The sequence below is a fragment of the Pseudochaenichthys georgianus genome, chromosome 15 (assembly GCF_902827115.2).
Source record: "Pseudochaenichthys georgianus chromosome 15, fPseGeo1.2, whole genome shotgun sequence".
NCBI classification, from domain to species: Eukaryota; Metazoa; Chordata; class Actinopteri; order Perciformes; family Channichthyidae; genus Pseudochaenichthys; species Pseudochaenichthys georgianus.
Window position 1 is genome coordinate 25578586 of NC_047517.1, and position 17885 is coordinate 25596470.

Sequence of the window (17885 nt, forward strand, 5' to 3'; positions counted from 1 at the left end):
AGTTGTGACATTTAAATTCTAATTTCAACTGGCCCACTTCAGTTGTAACATTTACATTCTAACCTCAACTGTCCCACTTCAGTTGTAACATTTAAATTCTAACTTCAACTGTCCCACTTCAGTTGTGACATTTAAATTGTAACTTCAACTGCACTTCAGTTGTGACATTAAACTTCAACTGGCCACTTCAGTTGTAACATTTAAAGTCTAACTTCAACTGTCCACTTCAGTTGGTTTTAGTAAAGCACAGTCAAAACAAAACCAATTTGAGAGAACTTACCAAGGAGAAACCCAGCTCTGGAGCTTTCTCCCTCTCAACCAGTGATTTTATGTTGTACACAGGGACACAAAAAACAAAGACACCTCCTTCATACCCATATATGTGGGAAAAGGTCATGGCCTCTGGTGTGCAGGACTGGACATGTCCAGACATAGGCTGCATCTCACTTCGGTTAAATTAAATCCTTGCGTCCCTCACTTGCGTCGTTTCCCTGCGTTTAGTCCCTCCCACCAGGGAAGACGCAAGGAAACCACGAGAAGCAGGGAGTGCGTTTCACTTCTCTAATTTTTCATTTCCTCGCTCCTCGGTCTCGGTATCACCGGAAGTTGATTTGTCTGCGCCATCTTGAGTACCGTCCCTGTGGCTTTATTTGTGCCGGAGGACCGAGGATCGAGGAGCGATAACGGAGGAGTGATAATCGAGGAACTACCAGACCATCCTCCGGTGAAATCCTCAGACACTCGTCCGCCCCCTTACTGTGTATCGCTCACTGATTGGACGATGCAGCGCAGGAATCCATTTAACCGAAGTGAAACGCACCCACGGAAATGAGTTAAAATGGATTCCTTGCGTCCCTCACTTGCGTCGTTTCCCTGCGACTAGTCCCTCCCACCAGGGAAGCATGGAGAGACACAAGGAAACCAGGAGAAGCAGGGAAATACGTTTTAAGAGCAATGGGACGTCCTTTCCTCCGGAGCGTCGCGTGAAGCGACGTCCGTTTGTGATGACTCCGCACAGCTGTCCCCGTTATTTTTCACAAACACCCACGCCACACATTTACCGACATAGAAAATGAATAGGTATGAGTGTATTATGTTCATCCTGCAGATGGAAAATGTCTATACACACACACACACACACACACACACACACACACACACACACACACACACACACACACACACACACACACACACACACACACACACACACACACACACACACACACACACACACACACACACACACACACACACACACACACACACACACACACACACACACACACACACACACACACACACACACACACACACACACACAGGTTATGTTATGGTATATTGCTCTTTCAATACATTGAACTTGATGGGCCCACCGGTGGGTCCAGACCATGACATGAAACACTGGCTTGCTTGTATCAAATCAATACATCCCATACATCATTGGAACGGGAAGAATCTCAGCTACAACACTAACTAAATCATTTCCATAAATGTAAAACAGTAAACACAGCCTACATGGCAAGCATTTTTATAATATACAGTAATGTAAAATAAGCACTATCTAAGATAAGATAAGATGGACTTTTATTAATCCCTCGTGGGGAAATTGTTTCTCTGCATTTGACCCATCGCCACCACCGCACACTATCTTTGAACTTACTGCCAAAAATAATATGAAATTCACCCCTGGTGTCATTCTGTCTATCATCCCTTGATTCTACTTGCTTTGACTGTTCAAATAAGATGTCAACCATCACAATTGGATAAGGGGTTTCAGAGGTATCACTGTGCAAAACACACCGGTCAATTTTGACCGAAAATAGCATGGGAAGGGGGGTATGACCTAACGCCTAACGCAAGAGAAGGGTTAAGTGCTTTGACAAAAAATCCATAAAAAAATGTCATCTGTGGAAGCCGTAGTACTGTAAAAAGCACAACCAATCATTTTAGCCGGCCCGGCTAAAATAACTGGATGGCCTACCTGCCTCTCAGCCTTCCATCTGTGCACAAACTTATCTCGTGCCCTCATTAAACCTAAGAGTAACCGCCCTTACGGGATGCTGTAATAAGTAAAGCGAACGCACCCGCAAGGACACCTGGCCTCCTATTGGTTGAGGGATTTTGACAGGATTGTTGCACAAAAGTTTCGAGCGCGCACAGAATAAATCTGGGAGCAGAAAAAAATCTGTAAGCAGCAATATATCTGAGTGCAAGCGTACAGTTTGAGCAGAAGCAGAGCTAATCTAAGTGCAAGCAGGCACTATTTGAGTGCGAGGACAGGGTTTGAGGGAAATAAATACATAAAGTATGCTTTCAAATTTAAATACCACGCTCTTGAATAAAGATAGGGAATAACCCCCATATCATTGGTCATGTTCGTGTGTGTTGGAGGAGGGGCTCTGTAAGGAAGTAGCAGATTTCTTCCGGCTGTGTATTTTCAAATTCTCGCGCACTCGAGCTGGTTTCTCCAAAATGATCTACCCCACATTTAAATGTTTCCATCTTAAGCTTTGTTAGTTATTTTCGTAACGGACGTAATGTAACAGTTTTAACGGTTGTAGCTTTTTCTCAGACGTGGGGGGGATACTGACTTGTGAAAAGTAACTACAATTCTACCCGTGATATACACTCATTATATCACGGCTAAGAACCAATCAGATTGCTTGATTTGACTTATCCTTTTTATAATTGATTATATTAACTTTTGTTTTAATTATTCAACTTAATATGGAGACCTCAACATTACTTAGATGTATTTCCATGATAATCCTTTAAGTGTCAATACATTTTTTTCCTTTTTAAGTTGGTATTGGTAGGAACCATCAATACAGTACTGTTTGAATGACACAAAACAAATAATTTCTCAATACCTTCATGCTAACTTATAACTTGACTGAACATTATGCTAATACATATATATTATACTGTGTTTAATGTGGGACACCTTTTTCTAATTGCTGATTTAAATTTGTGACAATATTTTAATGCTTCTTCTATTTTACATGATTTTTGAATGAAAAATTCAGCAGTTGGTTAATGGTAGAATTCATGACATATCAATTACAAAAAGGAAATGCAATTTAAGACACATTTGTTATAGTTCTTTTAGCATGATTGAGAAAAGAGACCTAATAATCCTGCCCTAACCTCTTACACTGCCACATCCTTTTCGTTTGTGTGCAGAAATACCAGCGGAGGAGGAAGTTCTCCCTGTGCGCTGTGTTTCACAGTGCATGCATGCTTCAAGTGCCGGGCGAGCCTATCCAGTTTGAGGTCAGCATTGGTAACTATGGTAACAAGCTGGACTCCACCTGCAAGCCCCTGTCATCGACCACCCAGTACAGCTACGCTGTGTTTGATGGTATGAAAAGAAGAAGTCTGCAAGAATAATACAAGATAGATTATCGATGGTGTTTTTGTTCAGAAGAAAGAACATGCATTACATTACATAATATTTCAACCCTTAATGTCATTAGCCTACTTATTGAAAGTTAAATAAAATAAATAAATATATATATTATTATTAGAACTTTGCTGTAACAGTGAATAATGTACATTTCTGAAGTTCAAAAGGGCTTGGAGCTCTGAGGGTTAAACTGTTTATCATGCTGTAAATGTGTTTAAACTGGGATTATGGAGCCAATAGGCGCATTCACACTGCGGTACTTTTCCCACAAAGGTTCATGCGAATTTAGTTCATGAGAACTCTTTTATCGCGTTCACACCAAAAAGAGCCGGTACTAAAATTAGTTCATGCGAACCTTTTTACCCCCTCAAAAGTCCCTGCTAGAGAGCAGGGACTTTCGAGCGGCTCTTTTGTGAGAAAAGAGCTATATTTCTGATTGGCTGGGCAATCCGCCCCCAAAAGTTTTTGGGAGTTTTACGGGCCGTGGTTTGCGGATTGCCAAATCCCAAAAAGTTTTGCGAAGCCGCCATTTTATTATCCTCGCATTAGCATTATTAGCATTAGCCCAGCGCAGAAACGCAGAGAGACTAATTTATGGCAACACAAAATAAAACATGGAAGCGGTGGAGATGAGGAGGTGTCGGCGTTCTGGCGATTTACTCGGAAGGTCCCCAACTCCGGGGACTTCCGGCCGGGGACTTTGGGCAGCAGTATACGCCGTGAAGTGGTTTGCGGCCTGCCAGTAAACCCAAAGCAGAAGAAGAAGAAGTGACGTCAGCGGCTTCATTTGCCTAATCCACCCCCAGGGACTTTTTCCGGTGTGAACGCGATCTGTACTTAGTTCTTGCATGAACTAAATTCGCATGAACCTTTGTGGGAAAAGTACCGCAGTGTGAATGCGCCTAATGAGACATGGACTCCACATGTTAGTTAGTGGTCCACTCCAGTACTTAGCCGTGTTCACACCGCGTACTTTGCAGTACTTTGCAGTACTTTGCAGTACTTTGCAGTACTTTGCAGTACTTTGCAGTACTTAGCTTAGTGCCGGTGTTGTGCCGTAGGTTGAAGCCTTGCCGTAGATTGAAGCCCTGTTCGCAGGGACGCGCAAAGGTGACGTCATCGCCGGTATTGAGCGTTCGTCTAGTTTAATAAGCTTTTTTCTCTCTTTTGAATGATATATCAGATTATACAGCAAACGGCTGAATAAATAATGTGCATACAATTGCGAGGAGGCTCGTTTTAAGGACACTTTTCAGATCTGTCACAATCTTCGTATTGGAACAAACTTCAGTTTTTAAGTGTAGTCCCACTCTGTTATGTTCCTCCTTCCTACAGAACGGACAATGACAGGATAATATGTAATTTGTCAATATAGTCCTATTTCTTAAAACCTTCGCTATTGTTTAAGTGTCTGATACTTGATAACCACGATTAGTAAGCAATTATATGACAGTAATGATATAACATATATGATAATGTCAGACAATGTGTTATTTTCACAACACCGGCACTAAGTACTGCAAAGTACGCGGTGTGAACGCGGCTTAGCAGGCACTAAAAATGGGGGTAAAAGTTCCCGGCACTAAGTACTCTTTTTATTGTGAACGCAACATAAGGGGTACTAACGGAACTAAAGGGGAAAAGTACGGGGAAAAGTACTCCGGTGTGAACGTGGCTCTTGTGTTTAAAATGACTGGGTGTATTTATTTGGTATTCCACAGGTAATCACTACTATTACCTGCCCTGGGCTGACACTAAGCCTGTTGTGATTCTCATTTCATTCTGGGAGGACATCAGTCATCGTCTGGACTCTGCCAATTTACTCCTCTTCATCGCTGAAAGACTGGTAAGAATAAGTCACGGTGGCAAATATTGTTCATGTCTACACAGGCAGTACTTCTCAGTAATATCCTTTTATCTGTCTGTGTGATTTATTTTAGGAGTCCCACCTTACCTCTTTAAAAACAGCCATCTTAGCCAAAGAGTCTGAAACACGTCTGGCAGAGATTTGTCTCAAACTCATCAACCATATGATTGAGGATCTGAACAGGTAAGACAGGACCAGACAGACCCTGGACCTGTGTGTTGTATCAAGTTATGCTTTATTGCAGCTTATCATAAGGAAAACTAGTGTGGTCATTGTTTTCATGTCAAATACATTTGCAGGTAGTTGTTTTGGTGGAGTTATGAGGTATATTGTTTTAAGACCTGTCCATATAACTATTATTAACTTTTTGGATGAAACAATTTCAATAAAGAATATTATTGTCATTTTAGGACCATTTCATGCTACTGGTGTAATTGTACAATAGCATCAAAATGCATGAAATATGTATGTAGAAAAATGTAAAAAAGAAAATTACTAAAAATAAAAAATAAATAAACCGCCCAACATAAAACAACACATTAATTAGGCTCTGAGCTATTATAATTATCAAACATTTGGGCAGGGGGTATATGGCCATTCACCCTTAACAATAATAAGGGCAATATATTGCCAATCCAGTTATTCAGAGGTTACAACCTTTGTTAACAGAAAGTGCAAAGTAACATCATATTAGCTTTACAGTACATTAGATATAAGTAAGAACAACAACACTCTTTATCATGAACCGCATAAACTGCAGACAAAAAGGTCAGTAACGTCAAAAATATTGATGCCACGTCCGTTTCCTTTATGATACGTCAATTGTGTTATTATTGGGAAAGGCTTAACTGTTTTACCTTGTTATTTTCTTTAAACATTAATCTTATTCACCAATTGTTGACAGTTTCCAGCTCCCAGTGCTGGAGGGCCAGCCCAATGTGACTGTACTGGATCTCCAGTTGAAAAAGCTGCGAGACGCTGCTGTGGACGCCATCAGAGAGATGGCCAATCGCATGAGAGGGGAGGCCACGAATGTCAAGGACACTGTTGGTGACATCGAGGACTGGTTGGAAAAAATCAAGCAACTGGCAGAGGAGGTCAGGAAAAGCATAAATATGAAGTTATGTAAAAAGTAATTGAGACGTTATCATGTAACTTAAATGTTGTGTGTCTTAATCAGCCTCAGAACAGCATGCCTGATGTGATCATCTGGATGTTAAGAGGAGAAAAGCGAGTGGCTTTTGCTCGAGTCCCAGCAAACCAGATCCTGTACTCTGACTTTAGTGAACAGGCGCGTGGCAAGCACTGTGGACGGACTCAGACCATTTTCATGCAGGTACAGAATAATGTATTTATTTCTAAATTGATATTTTACTGGTAATGTTCAGAAAGAGTGCACACCTTTTGTATTTGTTTCTTTGTCAGTACCCCATGGACAAAAACAAAGGGGAGAAGGTCCCTGTTCAGCTACGGGTCAACATGTGGCTCGGCCTCTCTGCTCATGAGAAGAAGTTCAACAGCTTCTCAGAGGGAAACTTCAGCGTCTATGCTGAAATGGTAAAGTAGCTACACTATAAATAAGCTTTTTTATATACATATACGTTTACTCTGATATCAGTTGTGTTATCTCTGACTTTTTTCCGCAGTATGAGAACCAGGCCCATGTTTTAGGGAAGTGGGGAACTACCGGTCTGGTTGGTCGCCATAAGTTCTCAGATGTGACTGGAAAGGTGAAACTCAAACGAGAACGCTTTCTGCCCCCCCGTGGATGGGATTGGGAGGAGGACTGGTTTGTTGACCCTGAGCGATGGTAAGTCAATGAAACACACCATATCACTCACTCACACACACACACGCACGCACGCACGCACGCACGCACGCACGCACGCACGCACGCACGCACGCACACACACACACACACACACACACACACACACACACACACACACACACACACACACACTCAAAGTCTCAAAGTCTCAAAAACAAACATCCTGTTATCACTGTAGCTGAACACACTCCAGAATCCTGTTCATATTTCTGCTCTATTATCTATTCATTGTCAGTGATCATTCATCAGTGCTTGTACCAGCCATAATCACACAATCACAGGAAATTGGGAATCTGACAGTTTTTTTTTTTTTTAAGGAGGTATCCCTCTCTCTCTTAGTGCCTAGTTCTTTGCTTACATTCTCCCATCAAGGCTCATGTAAACAATTTGAGCTTTCTGATGCCTAACTTCCTGAGCTGCTCCACTCAGATGGTCACAGTCATACATAGCTACTGCCTGAGTCACAAAGCCTCTCATTAAATAAGGGCGACTGTGGCTACGAGGGAGTGCGGTCGTCTTTCAACCAGAAGGTTGTGGGTTCGTTCCCAGCCCGTGCAGCCAACATGTTGATGTATCCTTGGGCAAGATACTTAACCCTGAGTTGCTCCCGATGGCATGGCCAAGGGTGTGTGAATGTGTGTGAATGTTAGGTCCTAGAGCAAGTGGTACTGCTCTGTGTGAATGGGCTCCAAATGGTGGAATGAGCTCCCAGACAGCAGATAGCTTACACACCTTCCGGCGCAGACTGAAAACTCATCTCTTTCGACTCCACTTCGAGCGATAGAACTATAAACAAAGCACTTATATACTAATAAAGGGCTGGTTTATCTAAAGCCAGTTGAGTAGCACTTGAAATGTTTTTGCTCTATGAAGCCTGATGTACTTATATGATTCTGTTTTCTTCAAGTTTGTATTTTGTTGGTCGAACGCACTTATTGTAAGTCGCTTTGGATAAAAGCGTCAGCTAAATGCAATGTAATATAATGTGAATGACATGTAGTATGTAAAGTGCTTTGAGGGGTCGTAAAGACTGGATAAAGTGCTACATAAGTACAGTTCATTTGCCATTTACCATTAACCTTTGTGGGGTTTTCTACAGCCTGTTGACAGAAGCAGACGCTGGACACACAGAGTTCACAGATGAGGTTTTTCAGAACGAAACACGTTTCCCTGGTGGAGATTGGAAGCCCGCTGCAGAGCCCTACACAGACGTGGTACAACCTACTGCTCACACACACACACGCACACACGCACACACACACACACACACACACACACACACACACACACACACACACACACACACACACACACACACACACACACACACACACACACACACACACACACACACACACACACACACACACACACACACACACACACACACACACACACACACACACACACACACACACACACAGAGAACTATTTGATACATTTCCCATGATGTGCCCATCCCCCCACATGGATCAAACCTGGCACACGCAATACATGATCAGTGTCTATTCTTTGTATATTTACTGCAGTTTTTCATTTATACCAGTAGTCTGATACACTATGTACAGTTTGAAAGAGTGTTAAATGAGATTTGGAGATGATGAATATTTTTTGTGTTAATGTAATAGCAGTTAAAACAGGACCGGTCAAATTTGACCGTGAACACCAAAGTAAGGGGGGGAAAACGAAGACAATAGGAGGGTTAAATGACTGTAAAATGTGGAAGAAGTCGCCTTTAGTGTTAGACCTGTAGAGAACATCAACCGGCTCAGTTAATTACAGCGTTTTGCGTTATTTAGCAAAACAGCCAGCAATGTTACTGTTTTGATTCACTTTTCTTTCCAGACACAGCAATAGCATATGTGGGGAAAACTTCTGTGTAGTAATGCAGTGGGAGTCACCGACTCATGAAGGAGACACGGGAAGAGCAGGAGCTTAGATGTCAAACACTGATGGTTTATTTAGGAGGTTCGGCCGGAGGATTCACATCACAAGTCACAGCAGCCACGGTCTGACTGCACGGGAGAGTTGCCACGTCAATTCTGGAGCGCCTCTCTCTCGTTAGCCCATTTAACTGGTTTCGCAGAGAGTAATCAACATATTTGAGAAGATAGCCTAAACAGTTGGGAACACTGAGTTACTTGCGTCTGACACCTACAGTATGGCCTCGAAGATTTCACACCTTGGAGTCCACAAACACCGAGAAGTAAGTGTCCCAGTGTACCCACAACAATAAACCATCTGTGACCTAGGGTTGCCCGGTCATAGAATGGGAACAACAACATTATGGCTGAAGCAGCCTATCTCCTTAGAGGAGATAACAGACGTCAGGGTTGGTCATGCATATCTAGGCGTCTAGGACAATTATTTCCCTAACAGCATATACAATATCTGATTAACGCACAGAACTATACATTCCCAGCAACAAGTCGAACACACAAACCTAGCAACTACCTGTTGAACATAGTGGAACATTTAGCAACCTAACCAGAGTCTGGGTTTATCAATAGCTATACAGTACATACATGAATGACATTGGATCTGTGTTGTCTAGAATGGAGAAAAGGTTCAAAGCCCAGCAGAGTTTGAGTGTCCACCTGGATGGAAATGGGAGGATGACTGGAGCTTTGACAGCAACAAGGCTGTGGATGAGAGAGGTAACATCACTAACACTGACATATGTGATTTTCTTTTTAAAACGTTAGATTTAACTTAATCTGTGTATGCGTGTCTTTTGGCTCTAGGGTGGGAATACGGTGTTACTATTCCTCCCAATGACAAGCCCAAATCCTGGGTCGCAGCTGAGAAGATGTATCATGTCCATCGCAGGAAGAGACTCATAAGACCACGGAAGAAGACATCTGATAAAAAGGCTGTTTCTGAGGTAAGAAAGAGGTAGATGTGGATGAGAAAACGGGGTATATTTGAGAGATTTTTAAGCTCATTATTTCTGTCCTTGTCTGTTTCATAGAGGCGAGACCCAGGGGAAGGCTGGGAATACTCTTCCCTGATTGGCTGGAAGTTCCACAGGAAGGAGCGCTCCTCTGACACATTTCGCCGCCGCCGCTGGAGAAGAAAGATGGTTCCCTCAGACTGCATCGGGTCCTCTGCCATCTTCAGGCTGGAAGGGGCATTAGTGAGTCCAGGGAGAAACATGACTAAACATGAGTTCCACATTTCCCCCCCACCAGGCAGTTGTCATGACAACATTTACTTTATGCCATCTGAGTCATATCCGCTGATTATTCTCCTGCATGTGCGTGTTCCTGTCCGATGTTGGCAAATCTTTCAGGAAGTTTATTTTAGTTCTGCATTCTTCCAATTTCTCTTAGATTTTGCAGAAATGTTTCCCTTAGAGAGTTCTTTTCAGCGCCTCACCCTGTGATTTGTTAACAGGGTGTTGATGTCGACGAGAAGGCCAGTAAAACGGATGCAGCAAAACTATTTGGTGCTAACACACCCACTGTTTCCTGCCACTTTAGCCGTAAGTAGTTGGTCCAGATAAAGTTAATTTCTGATCACTCGCTCATTGTTTCTTCAAAGCTCCTGATGCCAGATCACTTTGAATCATAATTAAGTGAAATCTGGATACATCCGCAGTGTGGCAGATGTTCTGTGTGATTAGATTAGTGGTAACGTAGTCATAAATGTTAAACATGCTGACAAATGTTATCTCCCTTTTAGAGTCTTACCTCTACCATCTGAGAGTGTACGTGTACCAGGCGAGGAATCTCTGTGCCATGGACAATGACAGCTTCTCGGGTAAAGTCAAATCCTGGCCTGGACGAATACATGAAATCTACTCAGGATGTCAAATGTTGCTTTAATTCAATATTCAATTAAACATCACAAACTCCTGGTCCTCCCCAGATCCCTATGCACATGTGTCATTCCTCCATGTGAGTAAGACCACAGAAGTCATAAGGTCCACCCTGAACCCCACATGGGACCAGACTCTCATCTTTGAGGACATTGAGATCTACGGAGACCCACAAACTATTGCCCGCAACCCTCCCGATGTGGTGCTGGAGCTGTGTGACAGGGATCAAGTAGTATGTTGTATATTTTATCTGCCAAATCAAATCACATAAGCATACTAAGTTGTATGCAAAAAATGCATCTGAGATTCATGTATGATATAATCAGGCGTCACTAAGTGTTTGTGTGTCGTTGCACTTTATTTATAAAGGGTAAAGATGAACCCATGGGTCGCTGTAGGTGCCCCCCTGTGGTGAAGCTGAACCCCAGTGTGGCTGTCAGCCCTAAGCTGCTGTGGTTCCCGGTCAACAAAAAAGGTCGCAATGCCGGAGAGATACTGGTGGCTGCAGAGCTCATACTGAAGAACAAGGTAAAGAAGACACTGAAGAAACTGTTATTAACTCTATAAAACAGTACTTAGTAGGTTATGCTTTTCTTTGCCCTCCAGGGGAATGACGGAGAAATGCCTCTGCTACCTCCTCGCCGAGGGGAGATGCTCTACATGGTTCCCCAGGGAATCAGGCCTGTAGTGCAGCTCACTGCGATCGAGGTACATTACGCCATCATGCTCCTTTGCCAGCACTTATAAATTCCCATCACACACATTTCATGACCAGACAAGATCAGCCCAACCCTGAGATATCTGCTGTGGTTGCATTTCCTACCAATTGTTCCCTTTCCCCCGTACTCTCACCTGTCTTTTACCACTATGGCAGCCTCTAATCTGCCCATGTTAATGTGTTTGTTTGATCCCAGGTCTTGACTTGGGGCTTGAGGAACATGAAGACCTACCAGTTGGCCACAGTCACCTCTCCCAGTTTGATAGTTGAGTGTGGTGGAGAGATTGTGCACACCGCTGTAATCAAGAACTTCAAAAAGAACCCCAACTTCCCCGGATCCGTGCTGCTCCTCAAAGTGGTACAGACCCTCAAACTCTCTGGAATATATATTCAGACATATGTAAAAGTTGCATGTCTACATTTTCAATATTTTCTCACATGGCTCGTTCTATTTTGTTCTCACCTTAGCTTCTTCCCAAAGAGGAGATGTACACCCCTCCCATCGTGCTGAAGGTAATCGACCACCGGCCTTTTGGCAGGAAACCGGTAGTGGGTCAGTGCACCATCGACTGCCTGGAGCAGTTCCGCTGTGATCCATATCGCATTAACAGTGAAGTCTGCATGTCTGCTAGAGGTACAGTATACACACACATGGCAGACATATACTCATCTCCTTATTTGAGGATTTTTGTTTGAGATGTGTTTGATGGGAGGCATCATTTTGTAACATAAAAAACATGTTTTTTTGCCATGCTGTTTTTCAATTCAAATAAACATTATGTCAACAATGCAAGAAGAACACTCTTTAAAAAAATAAGCAATGCATAAGTTAATTAAAAATCTGATTAAAATAGAAACATTACATACAATAATTAGTAATACTGAAGACAGTGGAGTCTTATTGCATCCTGTTAATTGACTTGCAGTGGCTATGATAGCCGCTGCCCAGGGAGATGTTGTCATAGAAATTGATGAGAGACCTATCGTCAAAGCCGAGGTAAGTAATAATGTATCAAGATATGACAACATTTTCACTACTATGTCTTTCTTTTATTGATAAGTATTCTTTGTTTGCTTCCCACACTATGCAGCTTCATGCAGAAATGGTGAGTTTTTGTTTGTCCTATCACATTTTTAGAGATGTTATCTATCGGCAGATTAAGTGAATCATTATTTTCCCTTGTGTAGGACAAGGAAGCAGTAGACTGGTGGAGTAAGTTCTTTGCCTCTATTGGAGAGAAGGAGAAGTGTGCGCCTTACCTGAAAAAGGGATACGACAAATTACAGGTAAGAACATGTTGCACATTGCTTAAACACAATAATGATTTCAATCTTTCCCTGAATTCTTGTATGTGATTTTCTTACAGCAAGATATATCTGTGACCAGAAAGTCCTGCTTCTCATTAATTTTGATAAGAGTTTTGTTTTTTCATTGGTATTTAGCTAAAAAAATATGCTGTACTCCGATACTGAAAAGAGCAGTTAGTAGTTAGTTATTTTAATGAAACAGAGTGCTGTTAAAACATGTAACAAAGGTGTGACATATCGTTAGCTTGAGAGATCACAATATATGAAGTATGACTTAGTTTCTGTTCTTGTGTTGGTTTTCAGGTCTTTGACGGTGAGCTTGAAGAGGTTCAACAGTTCCAGGGACTCAGTGATTTCTGCAGCACTTTCAAACTTCAGCGAGGAAAGACCGAGGATGAGGACGATGACCCCTCTGTGGTGGGAGAGTTCAAGGTAAAGAAGCCCATTGGTCCACATGGGTAAACACTGCTTTGGATGCTGTCCAGCTACTTTTCTCATCCTTTGTCTGCCCTCTGGTGGATAATTTATGAAATGAAACAGTATTATTTATATCACCTTCTGATTGGTATGTCTGTGAGGGGATATTTAGCTTCAGTATGTAGTACCTCATTGATGTAACAATCTATTGTTACCTTGTTAGGAATATGGTCTGAGGTTCCTGTGTGAATGTTATGAGCTTGTATAAGAGAGGTTATAGGACTAACAGCCAGGGCTGTCTTTTTTCGGGTATATACAGGGCTCATTCAAGATTTACCCTCTGTCGGATGACCCAGGGGTGCCAGCTCCACCCCGCCAGTTCAAAGAGCTTCCTGAGAGCGGACCGCAGGGCTGCCTTGTTAGAATTTATGTGGTGCGCTGTCTTGACCTGCAGCATAAGGACACAAATGGCTTGGTGAGTATTAAATAAAGCTGGAACTAAACCACCATCTTGGTATAGTTACAAATAATTGAGTCACAACAGTCCTCTAGATGTATGAAGATGAAAGATCACTAAAGTTACTTTTTTTGTATTCTCATTTTTCAGTGCGACCCATACATTAAGCTATCACTGGGAGGGAAAACACTGGATGACAGAGATCACTACAAACCAAACACCCTTCACCCAGAGTTTGGGAGGTGAGACAGCAATGAGTTCATCCTACTGACATTTTGTACATTTTGTATTTGTTCAAATGATTGCTGCCAGTTTGAAGTTAGTCTAAGAACAGAAAGAAGCAGGCTATGCATAATTTGTCGTACATTTTTGACCAGGATGTTTGAGATGTCCTGCTTCATGCCTCAAGACAAGGACCTGAAGATTGCTGTGTATGACCATGACTTACTGAGCAGAGATGAAAAAGTGGGTGAGACGGTCATCGATCTGGAGAACAGACTCCTGTCTCGTTTCAGGCCCTGCTGTGGCCTGCCTCAGACATACTGTGTGTAAGTATGTGCTGCTACAGTACAGCATCTGCAGTACTGTGGATGTATCAAGACGTCGGCCAGGGAATTCTTTGATTTATTTTTGTTTCTTGAAGACAAAGCCATAACATCTATCATGTTGTTGCAGCTCAGGGATCAATCAGTGGAGAGACCAGCTGAAGCCGTCGCAGATACTGCAGAATGTGGCCAGAGTGAGAGGCGTCCCTCCTCCACGCATCGAGGGAGATGGAAGCTCGCTCTCTTTCTCAGGAAAAGAATACCACCTGCACGATTTCGGTACTGCCATTGTCAAATACCGTAGAATTATACTGATATCTCAATGACTACGTTTTGATGTAGAAAATATCTGAGCAGAATGCTTTCCAACTAGTATGAAAGTACGCTGGAGTTGTATCTTGGCCTAAATATGAACCTGTATCTACTAAAGCACTGGGTTTCAAAGTCTAAGACTGGGCTTACCCTCAAACAAGTGAGTTAGTTTACTTCCTCAGTTTGCTGTATTGCTGAATGCATATTGGAACCACGTTATTTGATCCTTTAGACGCACAAATAATAATTAGGCCAGAAAACCAACAAAATGAATGATTTTGCACAGCACTCTTTTTGAGTGCTGTGCAAAATCATTCATTAGTTTCTAACTCTAGCAAATTACACACATTGAAGCTATTCTACCTTACTGTATGTGATTTTCTTTTAGCTATACTATAGTAACAACAAATTACATGTGTTCACTTCCATTCTCTGAGGCTCCCTTGAAACAGTTTGTAGTCCGCCTCACACTTTTGACCTTTGTTATACTTTACACTATCCTTTCTTTCTTGACCTTTGTGATGTGATGTGCACTTTGCAGAGGCAAACACTGCGATCCATCCACATTTAGGCCCAGCCAGAGAGAGGCTGGCCCTGCATGTACTCAGAGCCCAGGGCTTGGCACCGGAGCACGTGGAGACCAGAACCCTGTACAGCTCCTACCAACCCAACCTGTCTCAGGTTAAAACATCCCCAATAACACTACATACATTTTTTTTTTAATTAGAGGTAGCAAAGATATATAAGTCATATATAATGCTTTTTAGAATAAACATTTTAGAATAAACATTTTTCCTAACCACAGGGACAGATTCAAATGTGGGTGGACATTTTCCCCAAGAGCCTTGGTTTGCCAGGTCCCCCATGTGATATCACTCCACGCAAAGCCAAGAAGTAAGGAACACTTGACTAAATATTGATTTATAAAAATGCATTTAAGGATAAAATATAACAATATTATTTTTAACAGGTATATGTTGCGAGCCGTCATTTGGAACACAACAGATGTTACTCTGGACGAAACAAGCATAACTGGAGATAAAATGAGTGACATCTACGTTAAAGGGTAAATTACACGCAATACCCTATCCCTTCATTTATTTATACTTTTACCATCTACTGGACTCACGTACAAGTAGCTTATCTGAATTCAACATTGCCATGTTTTTAGATGGATGCTGGGTATGGAAGACAACAAGCAGAAGACTGATGTACACTACAGATCCCTGGATGGGGATGGAAATTTCAACTGGAGGTATATCTTTGAGTTTGACTACCTGCCTGCAGAACAGCTGTGCGTGGTCTCGAAGAAAGTGAGTAAGATCCTGGAGCAGGAAAAAAGCATCAAATGATTGTTGTGTCATATTTATATATTATTATTGTGTGCTGATGCAGGTCATTTTCTAATAAAGTGTTTGTGTTTTTACAGGAACACTTTTGGAATCTGGACAAAACTGAATTTAGGATTCCTCCTAAATTGATCGTCCAGATATGGGACAATGACAAATTCTCCATGGATGACTACTTAGGTTAGCATTATGATTAACCCCACACAGAGGGAGGCCTAGATAGAGATGTACGAAAGAGCAATAAAGGACTAATTATAACTTCCCATTAATATTTCTCTTACAGGTTCACTTGAACTGGATCTACTTAATCTGATCTCTCCTGCTAAGAGCCCAGAAAAGTGCAGCCTGAAGATGTTGCCTGGTATGGCAGACTCAGTCTCCACGAAAAAAACCCTGCCCAACTCACTCTTCTCCCAGAAGTCTGTACGAGGCTGGTGGCCATGTGCTATCGAGCAGGATGGGAAACATGTGCTTGGTGTATGTTTATGTCCTCGGCACATTCCATAGTAAAAACAAAATCCTGGATACTTTTTAAGATTTTGTTTTCAAACTCCACAGGGGAAGGTAGAGATGACACTGGAAATAGTGGAGGGGAAGGAGATGGAGGAGAGACCTGCTGGGAAAGGCCGAGATGAACCAAACATGAGTCCCAAACTGGATCCACCCAAGTAATGAATCAGAGTCCTTTAAACATAAATAAATTATGAGTTTGTTGTTCTATGAATTGTTTAATGTTAACTAATGTTGCTGTCGTTCTCCATTCAACAGCCGGCCTGACACGTCATTCTTCTGGTTTATAAACCCTTGCAAGACCATGAAGTTCATCGTTTGGCGCAGATTCAAATGTATTTTCATTGCAGCGATTCTTCTTCTGCTGGTTTTGTTGTTCCTTGGGATCCTGTTCTACTCCCTTCCTGTAAGATTTCTTGGTTTACTAACTAATTTACTGATTTGAATAATTCTAAAATTTAAATCATGTTTTTTTTACCATCAAACATCATTCCTATGGATTTTTTATTCTGATAGACTTAAATATGTTTTATATATCCACAGAACTACATCTCAATGAAGATCGTGAAGCCTTTTGCCTAAGGAGCACTGCAGAGAAGCTGTCTGTCTCGCTGCTGCAGAAACCACAGTCCTATTTACTGTCACTGACCCTCAGAAATATGCACTTACGCAGCATGATATCTAGCATTTTACTCACACATAACCACAACCAATGTATTTGCACTCTCATTATTGCTTACAGTATTTTTGTTTTGCCAATCATTTCTCATGTTCACATTTAGACCAAAAAAAACCCAATATTGTCTATAATTATGTATTTTTAATAAACTCTGTTTTAAACAAATTGTTAATATTTTGTTATATTTTGCACACATTTGCAATGAATTAAGCTATGGAAATGATCTAACTGTATAAGAATATTAACATAGGAAATTCAGATACTGTTATCAACATTAAGTAAGTAATATCAAAACTAAGTACACATTTTGTTTATAATATGTTATTTACATATCAACATTGTAGTTCACTAGACCTAATTAAAATACTCCAAAGACATTCCTCTGTCTTGCCAAATGTAACTGTTACATGTTGCAATAAAGAGAACATGGAATAGCAACCAAAAAAAAAAGCTCAGTAAAAAATAATTTATCTCAACGTGTAGAGATACATATCCCAAAAGTAATAAAATATAATTAATTTGTAACTATTGTGGCTATTTGTTCTTACTTGTCTCTACTACATGACATCAATATTTATTTAACGGTAAAGCCAGTTGCTAGGATACCGACTCGTGATCCCGCCTCTTGCTCCATGAAACATGTCCTGATTGGTCGTGATGCTC

The 17885-nt window shown here is 41.6% G+C and overlaps 1 protein-coding gene across 1 annotated transcript in view; it reads left to right on the forward strand.

Annotated features, from left to right (window-relative positions):
* Positions 1–17712, forward strand: part of myofl (myoferlin like) — a 45061-nt gene extending 27349 nt beyond the window's left edge. Inside the window, exons 19-53 of the mRNA XM_034100371.2 lie at positions 3187–3364; positions 5131–5255; positions 5350–5459; positions 6181–6373; positions 6457–6612; positions 6702–6833; positions 6923–7086; positions 8207–8321; positions 9662–9764; positions 9852–9991; positions 10079–10243; positions 10504–10591; positions 10792–10869; positions 10978–11159; positions 11297–11455; positions 11534–11635; positions 11842–12003; positions 12114–12279; positions 12572–12642; positions 12737–12751; positions 12834–12932; positions 13257–13385; positions 13690–13845; positions 13978–14069; positions 14205–14375; positions 14503–14651; positions 15226–15365; positions 15490–15578; positions 15655–15750; positions 15856–15997; positions 16114–16213; positions 16317–16510; positions 16592–16701; positions 16802–16949; positions 17087–17712. Of these exons, the coding sequence (XP_033956262.1) occupies positions 3187–3364; positions 5131–5255; positions 5350–5459; positions 6181–6373; positions 6457–6612; positions 6702–6833; positions 6923–7086; positions 8207–8321; positions 9662–9764; positions 9852–9991; positions 10079–10243; positions 10504–10591; positions 10792–10869; positions 10978–11159; positions 11297–11455; positions 11534–11635; positions 11842–12003; positions 12114–12279; positions 12572–12642; positions 12737–12751; positions 12834–12932; positions 13257–13385; positions 13690–13845; positions 13978–14069; positions 14205–14375; positions 14503–14651; positions 15226–15365; positions 15490–15578; positions 15655–15750; positions 15856–15997; positions 16114–16213; positions 16317–16510; positions 16592–16701; positions 16802–16949; positions 17087–17125 (4458 nt within the window). The 3' untranslated portion in view covers positions 17126–17712. The remainder of the gene's footprint in view (positions 1–3186; positions 3365–5130; positions 5256–5349; positions 5460–6180; positions 6374–6456; positions 6613–6701; positions 6834–6922; positions 7087–8206; positions 8322–9661; positions 9765–9851; positions 9992–10078; positions 10244–10503; positions 10592–10791; positions 10870–10977; positions 11160–11296; positions 11456–11533; positions 11636–11841; positions 12004–12113; positions 12280–12571; positions 12643–12736; positions 12752–12833; positions 12933–13256; positions 13386–13689; positions 13846–13977; positions 14070–14204; positions 14376–14502; positions 14652–15225; positions 15366–15489; positions 15579–15654; positions 15751–15855; positions 15998–16113; positions 16214–16316; positions 16511–16591; positions 16702–16801; positions 16950–17086) is intronic.
* The last annotated feature ends 173 nt before the right edge of the window (positions 17713–17885 follow it).